Here is a 20,992-nt window from a genome sequence, read left to right on the forward strand (position 1 = left end):
CTTCAGTCTCAGCATTTCTTCACAGTAACTACTCTTTGCTTCACTCCATTATAGTTTTTTATATCTTTCATTGTCTTACCCATCTATTTTTCAACACCCCCTCCCACCTCTGTTAGGAACAATGCACTTAGCTTTTCACTCTTATTAACTAATGTATGATGTTTAAGCAGTAATCTCTGTGTGCATATTACCCTGTCTTCCACCTTTAAGCTCTCAGGTTTTCAGATCTCGTCTGATGCACTCCCCAACAATCAGTCTTTTCTTCTCATCCCATGCCATAAGTCTTCCCTAACCTGTGGTTCTGGGTGACTTTTCCAAAATCTACCCATTTTCTTAGATTTCTCCAGTACTTTTCTCTCACCCCTCTTCCTTCCTCTTCAACCCTTCTGCCTGAAGAAGCAGCCACTGGCTGTGAAAGCTCGCCAATCATAATCATCTTTTATGTGTGTGTTCTGCTGCCGCTTGGTAAATAGATTTTTGTATCTATCCCATTAAATTACATCTTTTTAATACAGTCGTTCTTGGGATGAGTATGCTAGTGTTACCTTTATCAGTGCTGAGATTGCAAATCTCATATGGTGCAGTCTCCAACAATCAGTCTTTCCTTCTCATCCCATCCAGTAAGTCCCCGCAGATCCAGGTTTCTGGGTGACTTTTCCTTAACTCTCCCCATTTTCTAAACCTTGTCAGTCTGTGTCCTTCATCCCTCTTCCTTCCCCTTCAACCCTTCTGCCAGAAGGAAGAGACGATGGCTCTGACAGCTTTATGTATTTTCTTCTGTCACCGCTTGGTGAGTAGAATTTTTATCAATCCAATTACATTTTATTCTGTATACAAGTGCACTAAGGCCCGGCGGAGGTTCGAGTCCCTCGGGCATGGGTGTGTATGTTTGTCCTTAGGATAATTTAGGTTAAGTAGTGTGTAAGCTTAGGGACTGATGACCTTAGCACTTAAGTCCCATAAGATTTCACACACATTTGAACATTTTCAAGTGCACTACATCATTTTTTTCCCTATAGAGTCACTTGATATGGTACTTGTAATGTAGGTTGTTCTCTGAAACTTTGATTTTACAGAATGAAGATTGTCAATCACATAATGCTAAAGCAAACTTCCAAGTAGGAGAGGCCTCAGAGCAACCTATGACTTGCAGCAGACACACTACCATGTAAGTAACATTTGACACTGACTTATCATTACACGGCGCAGCAGGGTCTTAAATATGGGAGTTCAGTATACTTTTACCGGAATACAACTGAAGATGACCAGAAGAGTTTGTAATGAAGTATCAAGCAGAAAGTTGCTGACACCTGGCTTTTCCCCAGAACATTTATAAAGCAATCTATATGACATGAAACTTCCTGGTGGGTCAAAATTGTGTGCTGGGCTGAGACTCAAACTTGGGTCCTTAGCCTTTTGCAGGTAAGTGGTCTACTGATTGAGCTACAATGCACAGTTCACGAACCATCCACACAGCTTTACTTTTGCCAGTATCTCATCTCCTATCTTCAGGCAAAGGTCCTGAGTTCGAGTCATGGTCCAGCACACAGCTTTAATCTGCAAGGCTCACTTCGCTGCAGAGTGAAAAATTTCATTTCATATGACATGAAAGTTTTACATATCACATGATGTAATTTATTTGCACAAGTGTATAAAAGTTAAACATTTTGTTACACTAATGATAAAATAAATCCGTTTGTGCTTTTTTAGCAGACTGGTCTTGTATTTGGGAGAATGGAGGCTTTAACCCCCACCTGGCCATCCCTCCTCAGATTTTAGCTTTGACTGACTACCTGTCTGTCATCAAACTAGACTTGTAAAATGTCCTAGCAGCAGGGATCCAGAAATGGATCAAAGTACTACTACTACTACTACTACTACTACTACTAGAACCTAAATCATTATTTTGCATTACAAACCTTCTGTACTGGACTGACTGGTACATATACAATGATCCCCAGCATTTCTGAATGGCCAACAAGATGTTTGACTCTCCCATCAATCCTAAAAATGTTGCATTTTGACCTGCAGCAGAAAGATCTTCTGAATCTTCTCCAACTGCAGATGACCGAACTGCATAGCGCACAGATACATCAAACTGGGACAGTACTTTCAAAACTTCTTGTCTGACTTCATCACAGATAGAGGTTTTTTCAAATACCTCAGAAATCCTGTTTTAACAGTATCAACCCAAAAATTTTACATTAATGAACTAATGATAGTTCCAAATCCATGGTGAAAAAACAACACACAAGAAGTGAGAGTGCTTTCATCAGCTTTGGAGTTACCTTTCACATTGGGTTTTCAACTCCTCAGGAGAACATTCTGAAGACATGTCATTTAACTTATTTATTTCATTCTTCAGGTCTGGAGAGCAGTGTAGCTGATAATCAAAGGCATGTGTTGTCAAACAAAAACCAGAAGGCACCTGGAACTTTAAACCAGACCAGTAAAATTAATTGGCAATATTAATATCAATAAAAGAAACTTATCAAAACACAGAATGGTGGAGACATAATGGGTGGCACATTCAGTTATGACAAATAGAGAGTGCATAAGCAATTATATGAACACACAACCTCAAATAAGAGACATTAGAGTAGGGCCATTATTCATTTTGTTATTCTCTATCTAGAATTTAATTCTGTAACCATATTTTATCATTCTTAAAAAGAATTGAAAGCGGTGGGCGGCTGGAACTTGGAGGATCAAACATACTCTGCTTTGGTGGCATGCAAGAAGTAGCTGTTTTATAGGCTTATTCAAAACTACAGAAGTATAAATGTATGAGGGGCATTCAGTAAGTAATGCAACACTTTTTTTTTCTCTGATAGCAGGTTGGTTTTGTTAAGTAGTCCAATACACCAAATTATTCTCTGCTCTTTTGGCTACAAAATCCTATTTTTCAAAATAATCTCCGGTCAATACAATGACCTTATGCCACCTTTTTGGGAGGACCTGTATGTCCGCATCATACCACTCTACTGACAGACATTGGGGCCAACATCTTGTAACAGCAATAACCTCCCCATCATCCATATACTGCTTCCTGTGGAGTGCATCCTTAATTGGACTGAAGAGATTGAAGCTGGAAGGTGTGAGATCCAGGTTGTAGGGTGAATGAGGAAGAAGTCCAATGATGTTCTGTGAGCACCCCTTGGATGCACAGACTTCTGTGTGGCCTTGCGTGGTCACAGAGAAGGAGAAGTTCATTTGCATTTTTGTGGTGACAAACAAGCAGAAGTCATTTCTCCAATTTCTTGAGGGTAACACAATACACTTCAGAACTGATTGTTGCACTATGAAGAAGGACATTAAACAGAATGTTACTCATTAGAGTCACAGAAGACCATCACCATGACTTTACAGGTTGAAGGAGTGGCTTTGAAGTCTTCCTTTGGAGGAGAGATGGTGTGATGCCACTCCATGGATCAGAGTTTTGTCTCTGGTTTGAACTGATGAACCCATGTTTCATTCCTTGTGATGACATTTGACAAAAAATTGTCACAAGCAGCCTCATAACATGCAATCCTTCATTGCTCTTTACAGTTTCTGTTAGGTGTTAAGAAACCCAGCGGGTACACATTTTTCACAATCCCAACTGTAGCATGGGTGTGTCAGCACTACCAACAGAGACAACCAGTTGTGCAGCGAGGTGTTTAATTTGAATCCATCAATCACCTCGAATGAGAGTGTCTGTGTTGCAGAAGTCACAACTGTGTGTGCCCAGCTGGCACACAGATCGGACAGGTTTTCGAGCAACTTTGTTGTGATGATGACAGACATCTCTCCCAATGGCACAAAGTGCTTTTGTTCACAGTCAGGTTTCCATGGACATTCTGCAAATGTCAGTTAATGTGTGTGATGCTCTATATTTTAAAAAAAAAGAAAAAAACTCTATGACAGATCTCTGCTTGGAATGTACCTCTATTACAGGCACCATTTTGAATCTGTGTATAGTGCCACCACCTATTAGAATTTCATGAAACTATAGGGGCTGAAGTAGGAGAATTCCATAATGTTCCACAACAAATTCTGCATCTCTTTTCAACTGAAACTGGCTGAGAAAAAAAATGTGTTGCATTACTTATTGAATTCCCCTCATAAACACTAAAAATTATTGAAAAACTTAATAACACCAATCATTTGTGTCCATAAAGTAGTATATAATCTATTTATGTGGTTGAAGGTAGCAAATACAGAAATTCAATTTACTTTTGCTTAATTTGTGACAAATGTTAGATATTGTCCTGGTTTTGTGCTAAATGTATTACATGTAGAAATTCAGTTCAGTGAGCTTGTAACAGCCAGTAGTATATTTGTGGATCCAACTTGATTCAAACACTTTGTCTGTTCGTTGCCAAGGCAGAAATACAAATCTTATATTGTTTTTCTGCAGACACAGACCAATCAAGACAAAAATGAGGTATACAATGATTGGGAAAATTCAAATGGCTCTGAGCACTATGCAACTTAACCTCTGAGGTCATCAGTCGCCTAGAACTTAGAACTAATTAAACCTAACTAACCTAAGGACATAACACACATCCATGCCCGAGGCAGGATTCGAACCTGCGACCGTAGCGGTCGCTCAATTCCAAACTGTAGCGCCTAGAACCGCACGGCCACTCCGGCCGGCTTGCGAAAATTATTAGATATTATTACAGTTACTGCACTACGGGCAGCAAATATTGGAGTTCAGTTTTGATTTACTTATCTTGTGTCAAGTATTAACATTAATCTCAAGACATTCTGTAAGCAACATCTTCAACTGCAGCAGCTGAAGATCCACAAAGCAAATTATTGTAAGTCACATAAGCACTTAGCTAATGGTATGCTTTAGGGGTATACAGTGAAGCTTTTGATCCATTTTATCTACAATATTTCAACAACTAACCTAGTCATTTTCTTCAGTTGTTGTTATGTGTACCCACTGTCAACCAGACTGTGAAGTATTATTGGTGTCATGTAACTGCTTATAGCCAAGTTCAACTCCTCTGGTTACTATCCCCTTGCATCCTCATAGTTCCCAAAGCCCACACTGTTATTCTGTGGAAAGTGCATTCTAACTTGATTATAGGCCTGAAAACTACACTGCTAATCAAACGTGCTGAGAAAACCAGAGATCCACAGAATTGCTGCTTGAATATGTTTCCCTTGCGACATATCCCACAAAATTGAAGAAGAAAGGTAATGATATTTTATACTTATGAGTTTCATGTGTTTAGATACATTTATGAGTCACCAACTAAAAGTCATTATATATTCAATTAGTTGTGTCTATTACTTCAGTCCCATAGGCTTCAGAATTCACTCAAATACCTTGTTTGAGGTGGAACACAGAACTGAACTGCAGTAAGCAAGAATGAATATTATTGCAAACCATCTTCACGAAGAAGTATTTGATGTAGTGTTCTGTCATGGTGGTGCAAAATTTTAGAAAGCAACAGTCATCTTTCATTGAAAATCAATATTTAAAGAAATATTCCCTCATACAGAAAAAAATTTAGAAACTGCTGCACATTCTTCAATGACACAAATCAACACAAAGAATTTTCACACGCAGAAAACAGAACATATGATGATAATTTTCACTTTGTTTCCATCTAGGACACTGTTCAACAAACCACATAAAAAATTATGCTGGTAATTTTTGGTGATTCAGTACCTGACACTGCTGCTACAGAATAATGAAAGAAGAGCTGCTAATCTTAAAAGTTTGGGTCATTTGGCAGTTATACAGAAAGAATTAAAGCAGTTTACATTTTACAAAAGTACTTTTGAGGCTAGATCAGATGACTGAATTATGATAAAACTTGTAAGATCAAGAAAAAAATTCAGGAGATGCCGGAAATATAATAGTGTACATCTGAAGATGGCTACAACAACCAAGAAGGTTTACTGTTGGGGACTACCTTGCCTTCTCAATGACGATGACAAGTTTACTACTTGTCATCTTCAGGCAAAGTATCAGGCTCTGGATTGCAGACTTCTCACCAAAGGGCCCAATATCTGGACCAATTGCAGGCCTGCTGGAGAGATGTCGCTGTCATTCATGGAGAGTGACCTTGGTTTAGTGGAGGGTGGTCTGGATGTTGAGTCTTGATGCTTCCTGTCTATTCTGCCTGCTGCCCCTTTCACATAAGAATGTTCCTGACATATTTTTGCTGCTGCCACACCCCATGCAGAGCTGCACTGGAAACCGCTGTCTGGCTTGACAAGATAATCCTGTATTCTTATTTCCACTGTCCCTTTGATAACCAAATTACAGAACATGTTGGTATGGCACAGCACCTTTGTTCAGAAACAAATATGTAACCTTTGTTCATGCTGTGCTCCACCACAGCAGACATGTCAGTTTGATCAAGGCAAATGATCCTCTCTTGTTCTGTACAGTGCTGTGAGATGCACTGCTGCATCTATCTGATGTACTGCATGCCAGACTTGCAACCGATGTTGTAGACACCAGGTGCTTGTAGCCCTAGCTGGTCTTTGACTTATCTATGCATATTCTTGATTTTAACTGTTGAGCAGAAAATTGTTTTTATGATGTGCATCTCCACAGTCATGGCGATCTCAGCTGTGGGCAGCCTACATACAGAAGGAATGCTAGGCACTTGGTTTGTTCTTCTGGAACAAGGGAAAGATAACCAATGATCTATTGGCAGTACACTTAGAAAATGTTGTGGGTCAACTACAGCGCCTGCCATGATGTGGGATCTGCATCAGATAGAAAAGATTGAGGATGTTAAAAAATTCAAAGAATGGCACTTGTTCTGTGTTATGATATAGGGGATTATTGTACAGTAATCATGTAGATGCAGATGTAGTTGTTTTTGTTCCTCTTCTTGCTCATCCTGAAATGTTGTGACTTTTGCTTGCTTTATTTTCCTGTTGATAGTCTTTGGTGTTGACGCAAAGCTTTGTTATACTGGCTGAAAAATGGGAGGTGGAAGTTAAAACATTGACTACTGTAAATGATCTAGCTGACAGCTGCACAGTTGCATTTCACAGTTCTTCGCTTTCACTGTTCATAACTTCCCAGTATTATACAGTTAATATTGCCAGTTCACTGTTGTTTTGATAAGCCTCAGTAATAGTTTGCAGGCAAACATCAGCATACTGCTAAATAGTTTACCGTTAAATATCTATGAGCAGTAAAAACCTAACCACATGGTCCTTGCAGAATAATATGAAACATGTGACACTATTGAACAGACACTGTCATTATTTTAACACACGGCCTATTTGTGTTACACTTACTCCACAGTTAAGTTGATGCATTGTTGATGATCTAAGCAATACAGGTTTCTCGTCTGAAAATCAGCCATGGACTGACTGTCTCAGGACCAGAAATTGGGCTTTTATATGTCTTCACAATGACAGGTACTGAAACTATACATTGTTTGATGTTTAAGTCACAGAAATTACAGTTAAAACATAACTCATTAAATTAACAGAATATATAGAAAAATTCCTCATTTCTAACAGTTTCTTCTACTGCAAGGGTTAGGCCAAATTATTTCTTTAAATGATGAAATTAACAGATATAGTTACACAAACAATGCTTTTGACAAATCTGGTAATTATTTTGGAATTAAAATGTGTTTGAATGGAGCCAAAAATACCTTAGAATCCTAGTGGTTCTCCTTCCAAATGATTATAATTAGTACAGAATTTACATTTGTTTGTAATTCAACAACAGAATCTAAGGAACAGAACAATTACTAATTTCACCCTATAACAAAAGATATTAACTAGGAATAGTCAAAATAAATTAGAAAATTGATGACACACACAAAACCAAGCACAAAATTAGACCTGGTGGTATATCCCTTAAGACTGAGGGCCAACCTTTCTCTTTTATGGAAAAGCAAATTATACTCATGCATGTTAAAGGTACTTAGGCAACAATGAAAAAAAATAATAATTTTAAGGAGGTAGATGTCAAAACAAGAGAGAAAGTAAGAAGATCCCAGCTTGCTTCATCACAATGTAAATTGCCTTTTGTACAGCTGTGAAATTACAGGAAAAGAAGCTTTAGCCTTTTTTGTGGTTTTCAAGAAATTTAAATATCTAGGAACAGAGACATAATGCACTTCACACGCACCAAAAATCCCTGATATTTGTAAGGATAGGTAAATTACTTCACAGTGTGTTAACCCATTGAGCACTCTTCATACAAAATTTTCAATTCAGATACAGTATATTTCAAACACATTTTCAAGAAATGGTTAGTTTAATGGATTCCTTTTAAAGCTTCAATTTGCTTGGATACAATTGCTCTTACACTGGATGATTGAGTAAGTTGTGAAAGAGTTAGTGGGAACGTAGAACACACAGATAAAGGGATATTGCTAAGAAACCACAAATTGAGAACAAAATATGAGAAAGAGGCTAAAAACTTTATATCTATATGAAGGTTGCTTTGTAATTATGAGACACCTTATTCAAAGTCAGAAGTGTAGTGCATCAAGCTTCTAGAAAATTGAAGGGTAAGCTTAGCAATTAAGATTGAAGTAAGTTTGTCAGTTAAAGTGAATGAATACAACACATAATTTTTTTTTTAAATGTATGCTTACATGGGTATCTCAAATTTATTCAAGGGTAGTTCTGAGTTGTCAGTACTGACTCAGTTCTTGTACTGAATGGCTAGCTACAGATTCCATAGGACTCTACAATCATACAAGTTGTAATGAAATAGAATACTGCCATAATCAGTGCAGCAGACAGAGCAACCGGACCTGAGCCTCAATCATTGCTGGACAACCCGCTGGAATTTCAACAGAAGCAGCCAGACCCACATCATCATAATTCTGCAAGTCAATGGCCTGGGACATCAGGAAGCTTCTGCAGTTTGACACACTTCTGCATGACAATGGATGAACGTTGGTCACTGACCTTGTTCCAGGTCTTCCCAAGTGACACAGAAATGCACTCCCTCCCATGAATGTAGTGCCAAGCAGCTACATTTGAACCCAGGCACTGCTGAGTATGTCACAACTGGTATGACAGGGCCACGGATGGCACCAGCTGGGTGTCAGTCGCCTCCACGACCTTTACTCATGCAGCCTTGGAGCCACACTGTAGCTGTGTCACCCCCCCCCCCCCCCCCCCTGAGGCCACAACCTAAGGATACGTGCCTGACTGCCCAGACCACAGCAGCCATGACACTGACACTGCCTCTGCAGAGTCACTCACCACTGTATCTGCCCCCGGGGACTGCTATCCACCAGTCACTGCTCTTCAGTCTTCAGTACAGAGTTACATTTGGGGCAGTGCCCCAACCTGGCATAAAGGCACAGAGGTTGAGATGCTGCTGGCTGTCCCCTGTCTGCAGCAGAGCCACATCCTGCATTGGCCACCACTGTCAACTCAGTTCCTGGTGTGCCAGCAACACTAACTCAGCACATCGCCACCTGGGTACCAGGTGTATGCTGCATGCTGCACGTACCTCAGCCACCACTACAACTGGAATATCATGAGATGTTGCTAAACCATGGCACAGATGAGGGGACACCTGAATGAATATCCAAGCTGAATGAGTGAACATGAAGTTGTTTTGTATTCACCATTTGTTTCTCTACAGTTGTCCACATCACTCCTGACTCCCAAGCCATGAAAAGAAACCAACAGACTCCAGGTGGGGATCAAGACCATCATGACACAAGAAGATGGATCCCACCAACTACCAGCAGTCATTTGCATGCCCGACTGCTACAAAATTATGTTCATAGTGAATACCAAAAGAGGAAAATATCTTAGCAAAAGCAAAAGTCAAACACTCTATTGGAGGGCATGTTCCAAAGGCTTCAAATGATAAAACGCAAGAGGCAGCTCATGACAACAGTCTTGTATTTAAGCAGAGAACTCTGCCAATGAGTGTGCTAACTTTGCCATCAGCTTGCACCATTTGCAATCCCAGAGAAATTGTTTCCCAGACTCCACATTATTACTGCAGGTTAGCAGAAAATCAAAATACCGTCAGACACAAAACTATTACTGGCATTCTTCTTAAATAGCTGATGCTCGTCCTTTGCATTGGAAAACTCTGTCACACTGAAAAATCCAAAATACTGTCAGGCACAAAACTATTATGGGCATTCTTATCAAATAGCTGAAGCTCGGCCTTTGCAACAGAAAACTGTGATGCACTGAAATATTAAAACTATACTCAAAATCTATACACATATAATGACGATGATGATGATATTAACAATATTGCGTTTCTCAAGCTGTGTTTTTTAAAAGGCTGAAACATTTGCAGTAACCCATTGAAAAGTAGGGATAAGAAGGTAACACCTAATCATAGACGCATCATCCTCCTACCCATGTTCTCAAACACATTTCAGAAGAGTTCATAACAGAGTATTGAACATTTGTTTCTCAGAATAACCTTCTAAAAACAATTAGAAGGCAGTTGCAAAAGCTTTCTATACAGAGAACACTACATGACCTCACAAACTCACTTATGTCAGAACTAAGCAAGAAAAATGATCCTGTGGAATTTTCTGTCACCTTGCCAAAACTTATCCTTGCACTGATCTTAGCAATAAAAAAAGGATGGTCATTTTAATAAATGATACCACAGGAATAAAACAGATTGGAGTGAGGAAACACTGAATATGGCATTGATTACTTGGCCCACTCCTGTTCTACACCTCCATAAATGATTCATCAGTGGGTCCAGACATATCCATATAAGAAACAGCAAGGAGACTAACTGGACAGGGTTTAACTGGTTCACAGAGCAGCTTAAGTCTTAATCTTAAAAGACTTACACTATGTAATTCTTAACAAATAAAAATTTCTTCTATATAGAAGGACAGATCAATGGATGTATACTAGATACAACTCAATATGTGAGGCTCCTAGGTATTCAAATGGATAATAAGTAGATAGAGTAAGCATCAGGTCATCGACAAGTTAAATAAAAAGACCAATTCTGCCTGCAGTACACTTAGAAATCTCTCTCATTGTGTTGACCTACAGACAAAATTACTATCATAATTGGCACACTTGCACTGAAGCATAGGTAGTAGAATACACAGTAGGAATCATGAGGTGTATGCTCAATAGCAAAGTGTGCTAATAATGTCAGATTGAACCCAATCAGGGCTCAGTAGCCTGCAACTGCCATAACACATTATGTTGTAATTGCATTTAAGAGTGAAAACAAGGTTGTTTACAGTGCGTGAATTTTTTAGTGATTGGTGAATGAGTAAAGAGTTATGTTTTAGTTATCATTGTGTTGAGGGATGCCACTTTTGCTAACCACAACAGTCAAATTAGTAAGTCAGGAATTATGTTTCATATATTTTCTAAAAACAATGAGACAAAACAAAAATGCACAAATGCGTATAAATGTGCAGACTAATTTTCAGTTGAAAATGCTTGTGTCTGCTGTGTACATTTTACTGATTCAGATTATGAAAGGGATTTGAAAAGTGAACTGTCAAATATTCCTTCCAAATGAAAAAGTTGAAGACTGAAGTTGTTCAAATTCTAAATCTAACAGCCTCTGGTGCTGATTTACAATGTAGTAATGGGCTTAATAAAGGAGAAAAAAAAAACACTCGGGCATGAAAATGAAGCTACGGTAAAGAAGTAGAAGATATTATACAGGTAAATATACAACTAGATAATGAAGAAATTGCTACTAGACCAACTTTAACCATGAAAACAAACACTGCTGTCAATGCAACAATGTACATGTATGCCAACAATTAGAAATTATGGAAACAGATATAAAAGACTTTAGGCAAAGGAATGCATATTTATATGAGTGTCTCTCTCAATGTAGCACGGAGTCACTGAAATCAAAAAGTGATTCAGGGCTCTCATTCCGGCTGTCAACAAGTGGTTATGAAAGGACAGTGTACTAACTGGTCATCTGAAGGTATTACAAAGGCTGTGACTGTACATTGCCTACAGAATGCATTATCTTTTGCCAGCAATGTATTGAAACACATTCTTCCCAATGAAAGCACTATTAAAAGAAGACTCAGGCAGTTTAGAGTCCTACCAGATTCTATTGATTTAAGCCTTAGTGTTTTGAAAACGAAAAATTATTAACAAAATTTGATAAAGACGTAGTTCTTAACTTTGATGAAATGAAAGTCAAGACTGATTTATATTTTGATTAGGCAGAGAGGAAAAGCAGCAAGAAAAAATTGACCAGTGAATTTGTCTTATACCAAAAGGAAAAGAGAAAAAAGAAAAGAGTAACCCACACAAAAAAACCTTAATAATATAAAGCTTAATAATAATAATACACTAAAACATGGAAAATCTCAGTTATATTCATACCTGCATACAAATTAAATATGTGTGCACCATGTGCCTTAAGCTTCAACGTAATGTGGTGAGGCAAGAGAGTTCACAGTGTCATTACAGTTCACAGCCTACCTGTGCATTACCCCTACTGCGTATTCTGATATCTGTGCACTCAATTGCACCCAATATCATAATCTTCTGTGGCAGCACAGGTACAATTAAAGAAGTATTTAATCTACACAAACATGCAGGAAGAATGTTAATAACAGTGGTAAGCCTCTATTGGTATTTATGGTTAATAATATGACTGAATTTAGCATGATCATTCCCAACCAAATTCTAGAAGTAGAAAGAGATTTCCATGCAGAATATATGTGCCCAACTGGGGTTTAGAATGGAGTCAGGTTGCTGGCACAGATCAGGCAGGAAACTGGAAATCCCCAGATATTAAAAACCAGACAAGTGGGAGTAGGACTCACACTCTGAGGATTCCATACAAAACTGATTATGCATATATATAGATCACCTACAGGTTTTGATGAGTAAGCTTGCAGTATCAAAATATGTGACATAAATGGCCTCACCTTTGGTTGCAATAATTAACAAGCTTAAATCATTTACACCACAGACCTTAGTATTTGACAAATCTCAACTTGATACCTCTACTTGTTCATTATCTTGTGGGATGCAAGCAGCAATCTGTAGGGGGTGAGGAATGGGAAGGGATAATAGTGTATGGGTGGGGAGAGTGAAAAACACTGTCTGGTGGAGTCTGCACAGGCACAACCTCAGGAGGTTGTGGGGCAGGGAGGTGGGAAAAAAAGTTACAAAAAAAAGGAGAGGAGTTAGGAAAGAGGGGTGGATGCACTGGCAGAGGGATGCAAAGGAACAGGGCAATAGGAGATGACAGGACACAGAAGGTGGAAACTGTTGGGCAGAGGGTGTGAGGACAGTATATCACCATAGGTTCAGGCAGGGATAGTTATGGGAGTGGAGAGTGTATTGTAAGGATAACTCCCATCTGCAGAGTGCAGAAAAGCTGGTGGTAGAGGAAAGGATCCAGATGGCTCGGGTAGTGAAGCAGCCACTGAAATCAAGTGTGTTATGATCAGCTGTTTGCTGTGCCACAGGGTGATCTACTTTGCTCTCAGCCACAGTTTGGCAGTGACCGTTGATCCTAATGGACAGCTGATTGGCAGGCAAACCTATATAAAAAGCTGTGCAATGATTAGACTAGAGCTGGTAAATGACAAAGCTAATTCGACAGATGGCTTGGCCCTCATGAGGTAGGATAAACCTCTGACAGGACTGGAATAGGAAGTTCTGGGTATGTGGAGTGGGCAGGTTTTGCACCTGGGTCTTCCACAGGAATATGATCCTTCTGGCAAGATGTTGGGATTGGGAAAGGCATAGTGGTGGACTAGGATATTTTGGAGGTTGGACGGGTGACAGAACACCACTTTAGGAGGGGTGGGAACCATCTCTGGTAGGAATCCCCTCATTTCAGGGCACAATGATACGCAATCAAAGGCCTGGTGAAGGGTGTGGTTCAGTTGTTCCAGTCCAGGGTGGTACTGAATGATGAAGGGGACAGGCTATGTGGCTGGTTCTTGAGGGTGGTGGGAGGATTGGGGGTGTGAGGGGAAATGCCTTGGGAGACCTGCTTGCGGACTAGGTCTTGGGGGTAGTGCCTGTCTGTGAAGGCTTTGGTGAGACTCTCAGCATACTGTGAAAGGGAGTTCTTGTCACTGCAGACATGCTGTTCCTGGACAGCCAGGCTATATCAGAGGGACTTTTTGGTGTGAAAGGGATGACAGCTGTAGAAATTCAAGTACTGTTAGTGGTTGGTGGATGAAGCCATAAGAGAGGTGGAGGTCAACATCTAGGAAGGTGGCACACTGGGTTGAGGAGGACAATGTGAAGTGATTGGGAACAAAAGTGTTGAAGGTGTGAAGGAACAAAGATAGGATGTCCTGTCCCTGAACCCAGATCATGAAGATGTCATCAGTGAACCTGAACCAGACTAGAGGTTTGGTGTTTTGGGAAGCTGGGAAGGTCTCCTCTACATATTCCACAAAAAGGTTCACATAGGATACTGCCATGTGGGTGCCCATAGCTGTGCTGCAGATTTGCTTATATACCTTCCCTTCTAATGAGAAGTAGTTGTGGGTTAGGATAACATTAGTGAGGTGTATGGGGAATGAGGTAGTGGGTCTGGAGTCTGAAGCATGCTGGGAAAGGTAGTATTCAATAGCAGTAAGACTATGGACATGAGAGATGTTGGTGTATAGGGAGGAGGAGTCAACAGTGATGAGTAGGGATCCAGGAGGTAAAGGGGTGGGGTAGTGGAGAGTTGATGAAGGAAGTGGTTGGTGTCTTTGATGTGGGAGGCTAGATTATGGGCAATTGATTGGAAGTGTTGATCAGTGAGGGTCAAAATTCTTTCAGTGGGGGCACAATAACCAGCTACAATGGGGCATCCAAAATGGTTGGGTTTTGGATTTTGGGGAGCATGAAGAAGGTGGATGTGTGGGGTGTCATAGGGGCAAGGAGGGAAATGAACTCAGGGGGATGTTCTGGGAAGGGCTTAAGGCTTTAAGCAGAGATTGGAGTTTGTGTTGGACTTCTGGGATAGGATGACTCTGGCAGAGTTTATAGATGGAGGAGTCAGACAACTAGCAGACACCTTCTGCCAGGTAATCACTGCAGTTCATAACAACATTGGTGGAATCTTTGTCTGCAGGTAGGATGATTGGGTCAAGATTTGTTTTGAAGTTGTGTATGGCAGTTGTTTCTTCTACTGAAAGGTAGGTGTTCTGAGGAAGCAACCTGGGGAAGGATGGTGAGGCTAAGTTGGGGGTAAGGAATTCCTGGTAAGTGACCAGTGGGTCATTAAATGGGAGGGGAAGAGTATCATGGTTGGACGGTGGTATGAACTGGAAGAGGCAGGGCTCAATGTTGGAATTAGGGTGGTTTTGCTTGGAAGGATTGGCGGCAAAGAAGTGTTTCCATTGCAGGGACCAGGGGAAGGAGGAAGGTCTTTGAGAAGTCCAGCTTGGTTAAATTTGGATGTAGGGTTAAAAGTGAGGCCTTTGGATAGGACTGAAACTTCTATGAAGCTGAGGGTTCTGACGGAAAGGTTAATAACAGTGTTACAAGAATGTTTTGGCTATGGATTTGGATTTGGTGGAGTGTTGGTAGGGAATTTTGGGGGATGTGGCAAGCTGAAAAGGTCAGCTAGGCAGGGTTTAGCTGCTATGAGGGGTGGATGAGGAGGAACACCGTGGGTATGATAGGGGTTGGATAGTGGTAGCAGCAGCAGGATATCGGCAGGTTGGATAACATAATGAGATGGTGTCTGGGATGCTCCTCCAGGTGCTGAAGAGCAAGGGATTCAATTTCAGAGATGTGATGTATGGAGCAGGGATTGCAGAATAGTAGTGTCTTGCAGAGGGAGCAGAAGTGGTTCTGGGATGCCTATGTCATGAACATGTGGTTTTGCAGTACCAGGTTTGTGAGAGCCAGGGATTGGCAGAATCTGAAAAGGTGTAGGTCATTGTGAAAGGAGGGGTGGAGTCCAGAGAAAGGAATCTTTACAGTTAGGCCATTTGTGGGGATTCCATACTTTAGGCAGCATTTGGGAAACAGGATGTGGGACTGGGTTTTAGCTATGGAAAGGAATATTTTCTGAACTAGTGCAGAAAGATAGAGCAAGGTTCCATTGAGGCAGAAATGGTGTAAAAGGAAATGTGAATGATGCAGAAATGTGCAAAATAGGTGTTGATGGTTGTAAGAGGAGCTGAATAAGTGAAAAGACAAATAAAGATGCACAAAAATACGTAAAGACACACAGAAACAAACACAGATACGAAAACATGTGCACAGACACGTAAAAATACGCACAAATATATAAAAATAGGCAAAAATGCGTGAAACACATGAACTCACGTAAAAATACGCACAAATGTGTGTGTGTGTGTGTGTGTGTGTGTGTGTGTGTGTGTGTGTGTGAGTGTGTATTGCAATAAGCAAAGAGAGAGGGAAGGGGATGGGTTAGGTCGAGGATAAAATGTTCATGTGACATGGGCAGGTGTGGAAAACAAAATGATGAAGTACATCGGGAATAGGGATGAAATGGGATCAATAGGAATAAATGTAATTATAACTATCAAAGGAAAGAATCTGTGGCATTCAGTGCTGCATCAGCAACCTGTGTGGTCATGAAGTCTGTGTTGCATGCTGATGATCATTGATACAGTGTAGCTCAGAAATAGATGTGGTTTGAAGATGATGAATAAACACAGGAAAGTAGGGAAACAATGGACACTGAAGAAGAATTATACTACAGAGAAGAGTAACAAAGGAAAACTTCACAGGGTTATAGAATGGAAGAAATCCATTTGGCAAAAATCAAACAATGGAAAATCCAGGTAGGTATACCAACAATGTAGCTCTTGGCCACAGACTTTAGTCACTAAAACACACACACACACACACACACACACACACACATGCAAGGCAACCTCATGGCTGCCAATTCCAGCATCTTAGGCCAGAATGTAACATCACGTTGGGACCAAGCAGCAGTCTGGAGGGGGTGTGGAAGGGGAAGGGATATTAGTGGACAGGTGGAGAGAGAGACAAAAGCTGTCTGATGGAGGGTGTAGAGGCTATAGTTGGAGTCATAAACGATGGCTGTTGAGTTTTGGCTTGTTCTGTGCACCTACATCACGCATATTCTGACAGCCAAAGATGGTTCAGTAGTGTTCTGAGCGCTCTGCTCTTAATACCATAGCTAATGTGAGCATTAAACATGAGCATAGTGAGTTGTTTAGTGAATTTTTATTTCATTTGTTGTGACTTATTATTGCTCAAGGTGGTGTTTAATTATAAATTCTGCATAAGTAAGTGAGCAGAATGCAGGCATAAGCACATACCGCAACCATCACATGGAATCACCAATAATCCCTGTATGTGCCTCAACATGCCCAAACCGCCATTGTCGTGGATCGGACTACAGACTGTCAACAGGCACAGGTCGAGATGTTATGGGGCACGGAGGTGGAGCAAAAAAGGAGAGGAGCTAGGGAAAGATGGGTGGATGCATAGGCAGAGACTGCAAATAAACAGGGTGGGAGATGAGAGTGGGGAGGAGATGATAGAACAGAGGGGATGGAAATTGTTCGGTGGAGGATGTAGGGACAGTATGTTTCCATAAGTTGAGGCCGGAATAATTACGGGAACGGAGAATGTGTTGTAAGTATAACTCCCATCTGCACAGTTCAGAAAAGTTGGTGGTGGAGGGAAGGATCCAGACAGCTTGGGTAGTAAGGTAGCCATTGAAATCAAGTGTGTTATGTTCAGCTGCTTGCAGTCACACAGAGTGGTCTATTTTGCTCTTGGCCACAGTTTGGCAATGGCCATTCATCCTGGTGAACAGTTGGTTGATAGCCATACCAATATAAAAAGCTGTGCAACGATTGCAGCAGAACTGGTAAGGACTGATGACCTCAGCAGTTTGGTCCCATAGTAACTTACCACCACAAAAACCTAAAGATAGGGCATAGCCATCAGTCTTAACACATCAGAAATACAGCATGTAATGTCCAAATTACTAGCTATGGGAACCAGAGAAGATTGTGTGGTGTACCCAATGGCACCTCATATCTTCATACCAGGTGCTGGATGCATATGATGATGAATATAATCTGGTAATGTTCATTTTCCTCAGAACCTCCACATATGGATACATCTATTGTAATGCTGTACACAGAACAGGGACTCATCAAAAAAAAAAAAAAAAATACGTGGGAGTGCATCTAGTGTTGTTGTTGGGAACACTACTGTTGGTGCACTCTTCTGTGGCTGCATGTCAAGGAAAGCTGCACAATTACTACAATTTCCACCATGCAGGCAGCTCATGGTGCTCCAGACATAATTGTTCTGTCTGAGTGAAGGTACAAGAAGAGAGCGAACAATCGTGAATGGTTGAGCAAACAATATGCTGGTTGCATGGAGCTGTTGAGATTCTGAATGGTATTATTGATCTCCTGATCCCAACAAATCAATATTTGCATACAATTGCAATATCACAACCAACATGAGGAGCCTCTTCAAAATAGTTCCCTGTGGCAGTTACACAAGAACAGAGTCATTATTTCCAGTCTTTGTTGCAGTTCTTGATAGTTCTGTTAGAATACCTTTCAATTTGTCAGTAACACTCTGCTGGATATTATTCAGTGCACTGAAGAGATGCCCTTTCAAGTAGATTTTGAGCCAGTGGAAATAAAAAGAAGTCACAGGGATTGTGACCTGGTGACTGGGGAAGGGTGGCCTGAAGAGCCACAAGAATGTTATTTCTTGCCACAAATTTATTGATTGAGCTTGCTGTGTGACAATCACATTGTTTTAGTGCAGCCTCAAAGTACATGCATCGCCTGGTTGCACATACACCATCCTTTGTTGAGTCTTCCAAGGACTTTACAATAAAAAGTTTGGTACACAAAGAAGCCTAGCATGATGAGCTCACTGCCATAAAGAAGGCCACTTGTGGCTATATGCTGACCCAATATTAAACCACAGCATTTCACTGACATTACCGTCTGCCTGTTGGTCAGTGGTTAGGTGATTACTGAAACCAGGAGGCACTTTGTCATCTGCATTCTGGTCAGTGCCCACGAGATTGTTGAAACCAAGGCTGCACCTGACATTGGCAGCTGCAACATCATAGCAGCTCTATTTTGATGGATATAAGTACTGGTAATCTTGTCATGGATTCAATTGGTGGATCACTGACCACTTATCACCTGGTGGGCCAAGGATTTAACTGAGTCCCTCCAGACTGCCATCAGCCATGCAGCTCAGCTCTTTGAGTGAGCTTGCCATACCCCCTCACACCATCAGCTGGACCAATCAAGGTCACTAAGGCCTGCAGGAACAATGCATTAGCTACAGCTGTCAGCCACTGGTACCACTCAGCTCCTTGTCAGGACACTGGGGCTCAGTGATAGGTATAACCCTTAAGGATGCTGCCTCTAATGTAGCATTACAGGGACACTATGGGTCAATGTCAAGCTGTGCTACATGACAATGATGTGCTGCTCTAAACTTGCTGTAACAATAATGAGTTTACCTTCACCCAGTCTGTTCTGTTGCAGTCACTTTACTCCTCTGACAGTCTTCTTATAGTGTATGCTAACCTATCAAATCCACAATGCCCAGGTGGAGAGATGAATGCCATACTGAGAACCCTTAGAATAATTCTTCCACTTCTCGGTAGCAGTCATTGCAGTCCAGGCCACTACAGTTTGTCTTCTTTGTGGATAAACCCTTAAATGACCCAAAAAATTGATTTAATTTTGTATTTGTTTATTCTCAAGCTCTTGTGTTGAAAGCAGTTTTAGTGTGCCACTCCCAACTTTGTCATTTTGTCTTGGAATTGTATCTGAAAATCTTTGATTCATCAACTGTGATAATGAAACTGAAGAATTCTTGCTCACTCCGAAGGCAGTCCACAAGATGAATACACATGTACTTCCAATTGTTTTTCTACTGAGTTGTGAGGTTCTTCAGATCATTCTGAGCACACAAACATGACAACAACAACAACAACAACAACCTTTATTTATTTATACTTAATAATGATTATTTTATGTGGGTGCATTGCCATACATAACCCTTGTCTATGGCTGGTAGCCAATTTATTCATCAAAGATTTGGAAGGTAGGTGAATTTAGCAGTTATTGAAATTGACTGTGCTCCACTTACATTGGTAATACTCATAACATGACTGTAGTGAAGGGAAAATGATGGAATTGTTATAGTAGCATCTCAACTTCAGTCATGGGAATATTACATGTACCATTGGACTTCCCAGAAGAAAAGGATAGACCTGATGTAAGACTAAAAAAGCAGCCATAGTTATTGTATGTGCACAAGTCCAAAGCCCCAGGATAAAACCTTATGCACCATCATTATTCATACAGGAAACAAGCCAAATGTGTCCTATTACATGTAAACAATGGCTAAGCAAATCAAAAGCACATTATTATTAAAGCTGAATTGAATATCTAGAAATGGTGAACATATGGTGTCAAGAAACTACTGTTCATGGTGGTGCATCAGTACAGGGTGAGTCACATAATATGGAGCATTCCCTTTATTTCATGAACAGTTCTTGATATCAAAATGATATTTCTGGCAAATGAAAGTATGCTAAGGGGTGTGTATTTCTGTTATGTGATAGAGAGTCTCAACTCTTGTATTGATCAAGCTATTGCATTAAGTAAGATGATATTTAATTAGAATGATACACTTATTAAATGGCATCCAAAAGTGTTTGAAAACACAGGTACAATGACATAAAGCTTGTTAATTTTTAGTTCTAAACTCTTCACAAAACAATCTGTGAAATATTCTAAAACTGAAAAGGCAAGTTGGGCAGAATTGGCTATTTTATTCTTAGCACACTCATGCCACGCTACGTCATCATATGAAGCCTTCCAGCTGCTTTTGTTACCTGTACTGTATAACTAGTAGGAACTGCATCATCTATTGGCAGGCTATGTTTGCTTAAACATTCCTTACATGCAGACATGTACATCAATGAGGAGATGATACACATGCTAATTTGACATGGAGATCAAAGAAATGCTGTAAAAATGATATGATGTCATAGCAATATCTATCTTGATTATTGCAGTCCATTACACCAGGC

At 40.4% G+C, this 20,992-nt stretch overlaps 1 protein-coding gene across 1 annotated transcript in view; it reads right to left on the reverse strand.

Annotated features, from left to right (window-relative positions):
- Positions 1–20,992, reverse strand: part of LOC126484991 (putative phosphoenolpyruvate synthase) — a 317,801-nt gene that overhangs the window by 169,169 nt on the left and 127,640 nt on the right. Inside the window, exons 10-11 of the mRNA XM_050108598.1 lie at positions 2,289–2,434; positions 1,920–2,171 (exon numbers count right to left, since the gene is read on the reverse strand). Of these exons, the coding sequence (XP_049964555.1) occupies positions 1,920–2,171; positions 2,289–2,434 (398 nt within the window). The remainder of the gene's footprint in view (positions 1–1,919; positions 2,172–2,288; positions 2,435–20,992) is intronic.

Source organism: Schistocerca serialis, chromosome 6 (genome assembly GCF_023864345.2).
Source record: "Schistocerca serialis cubense isolate TAMUIC-IGC-003099 chromosome 6, iqSchSeri2.2, whole genome shotgun sequence".
NCBI classification, from domain to species: Eukaryota; Metazoa; Arthropoda; class Insecta; order Orthoptera; family Acrididae; genus Schistocerca; species Schistocerca serialis.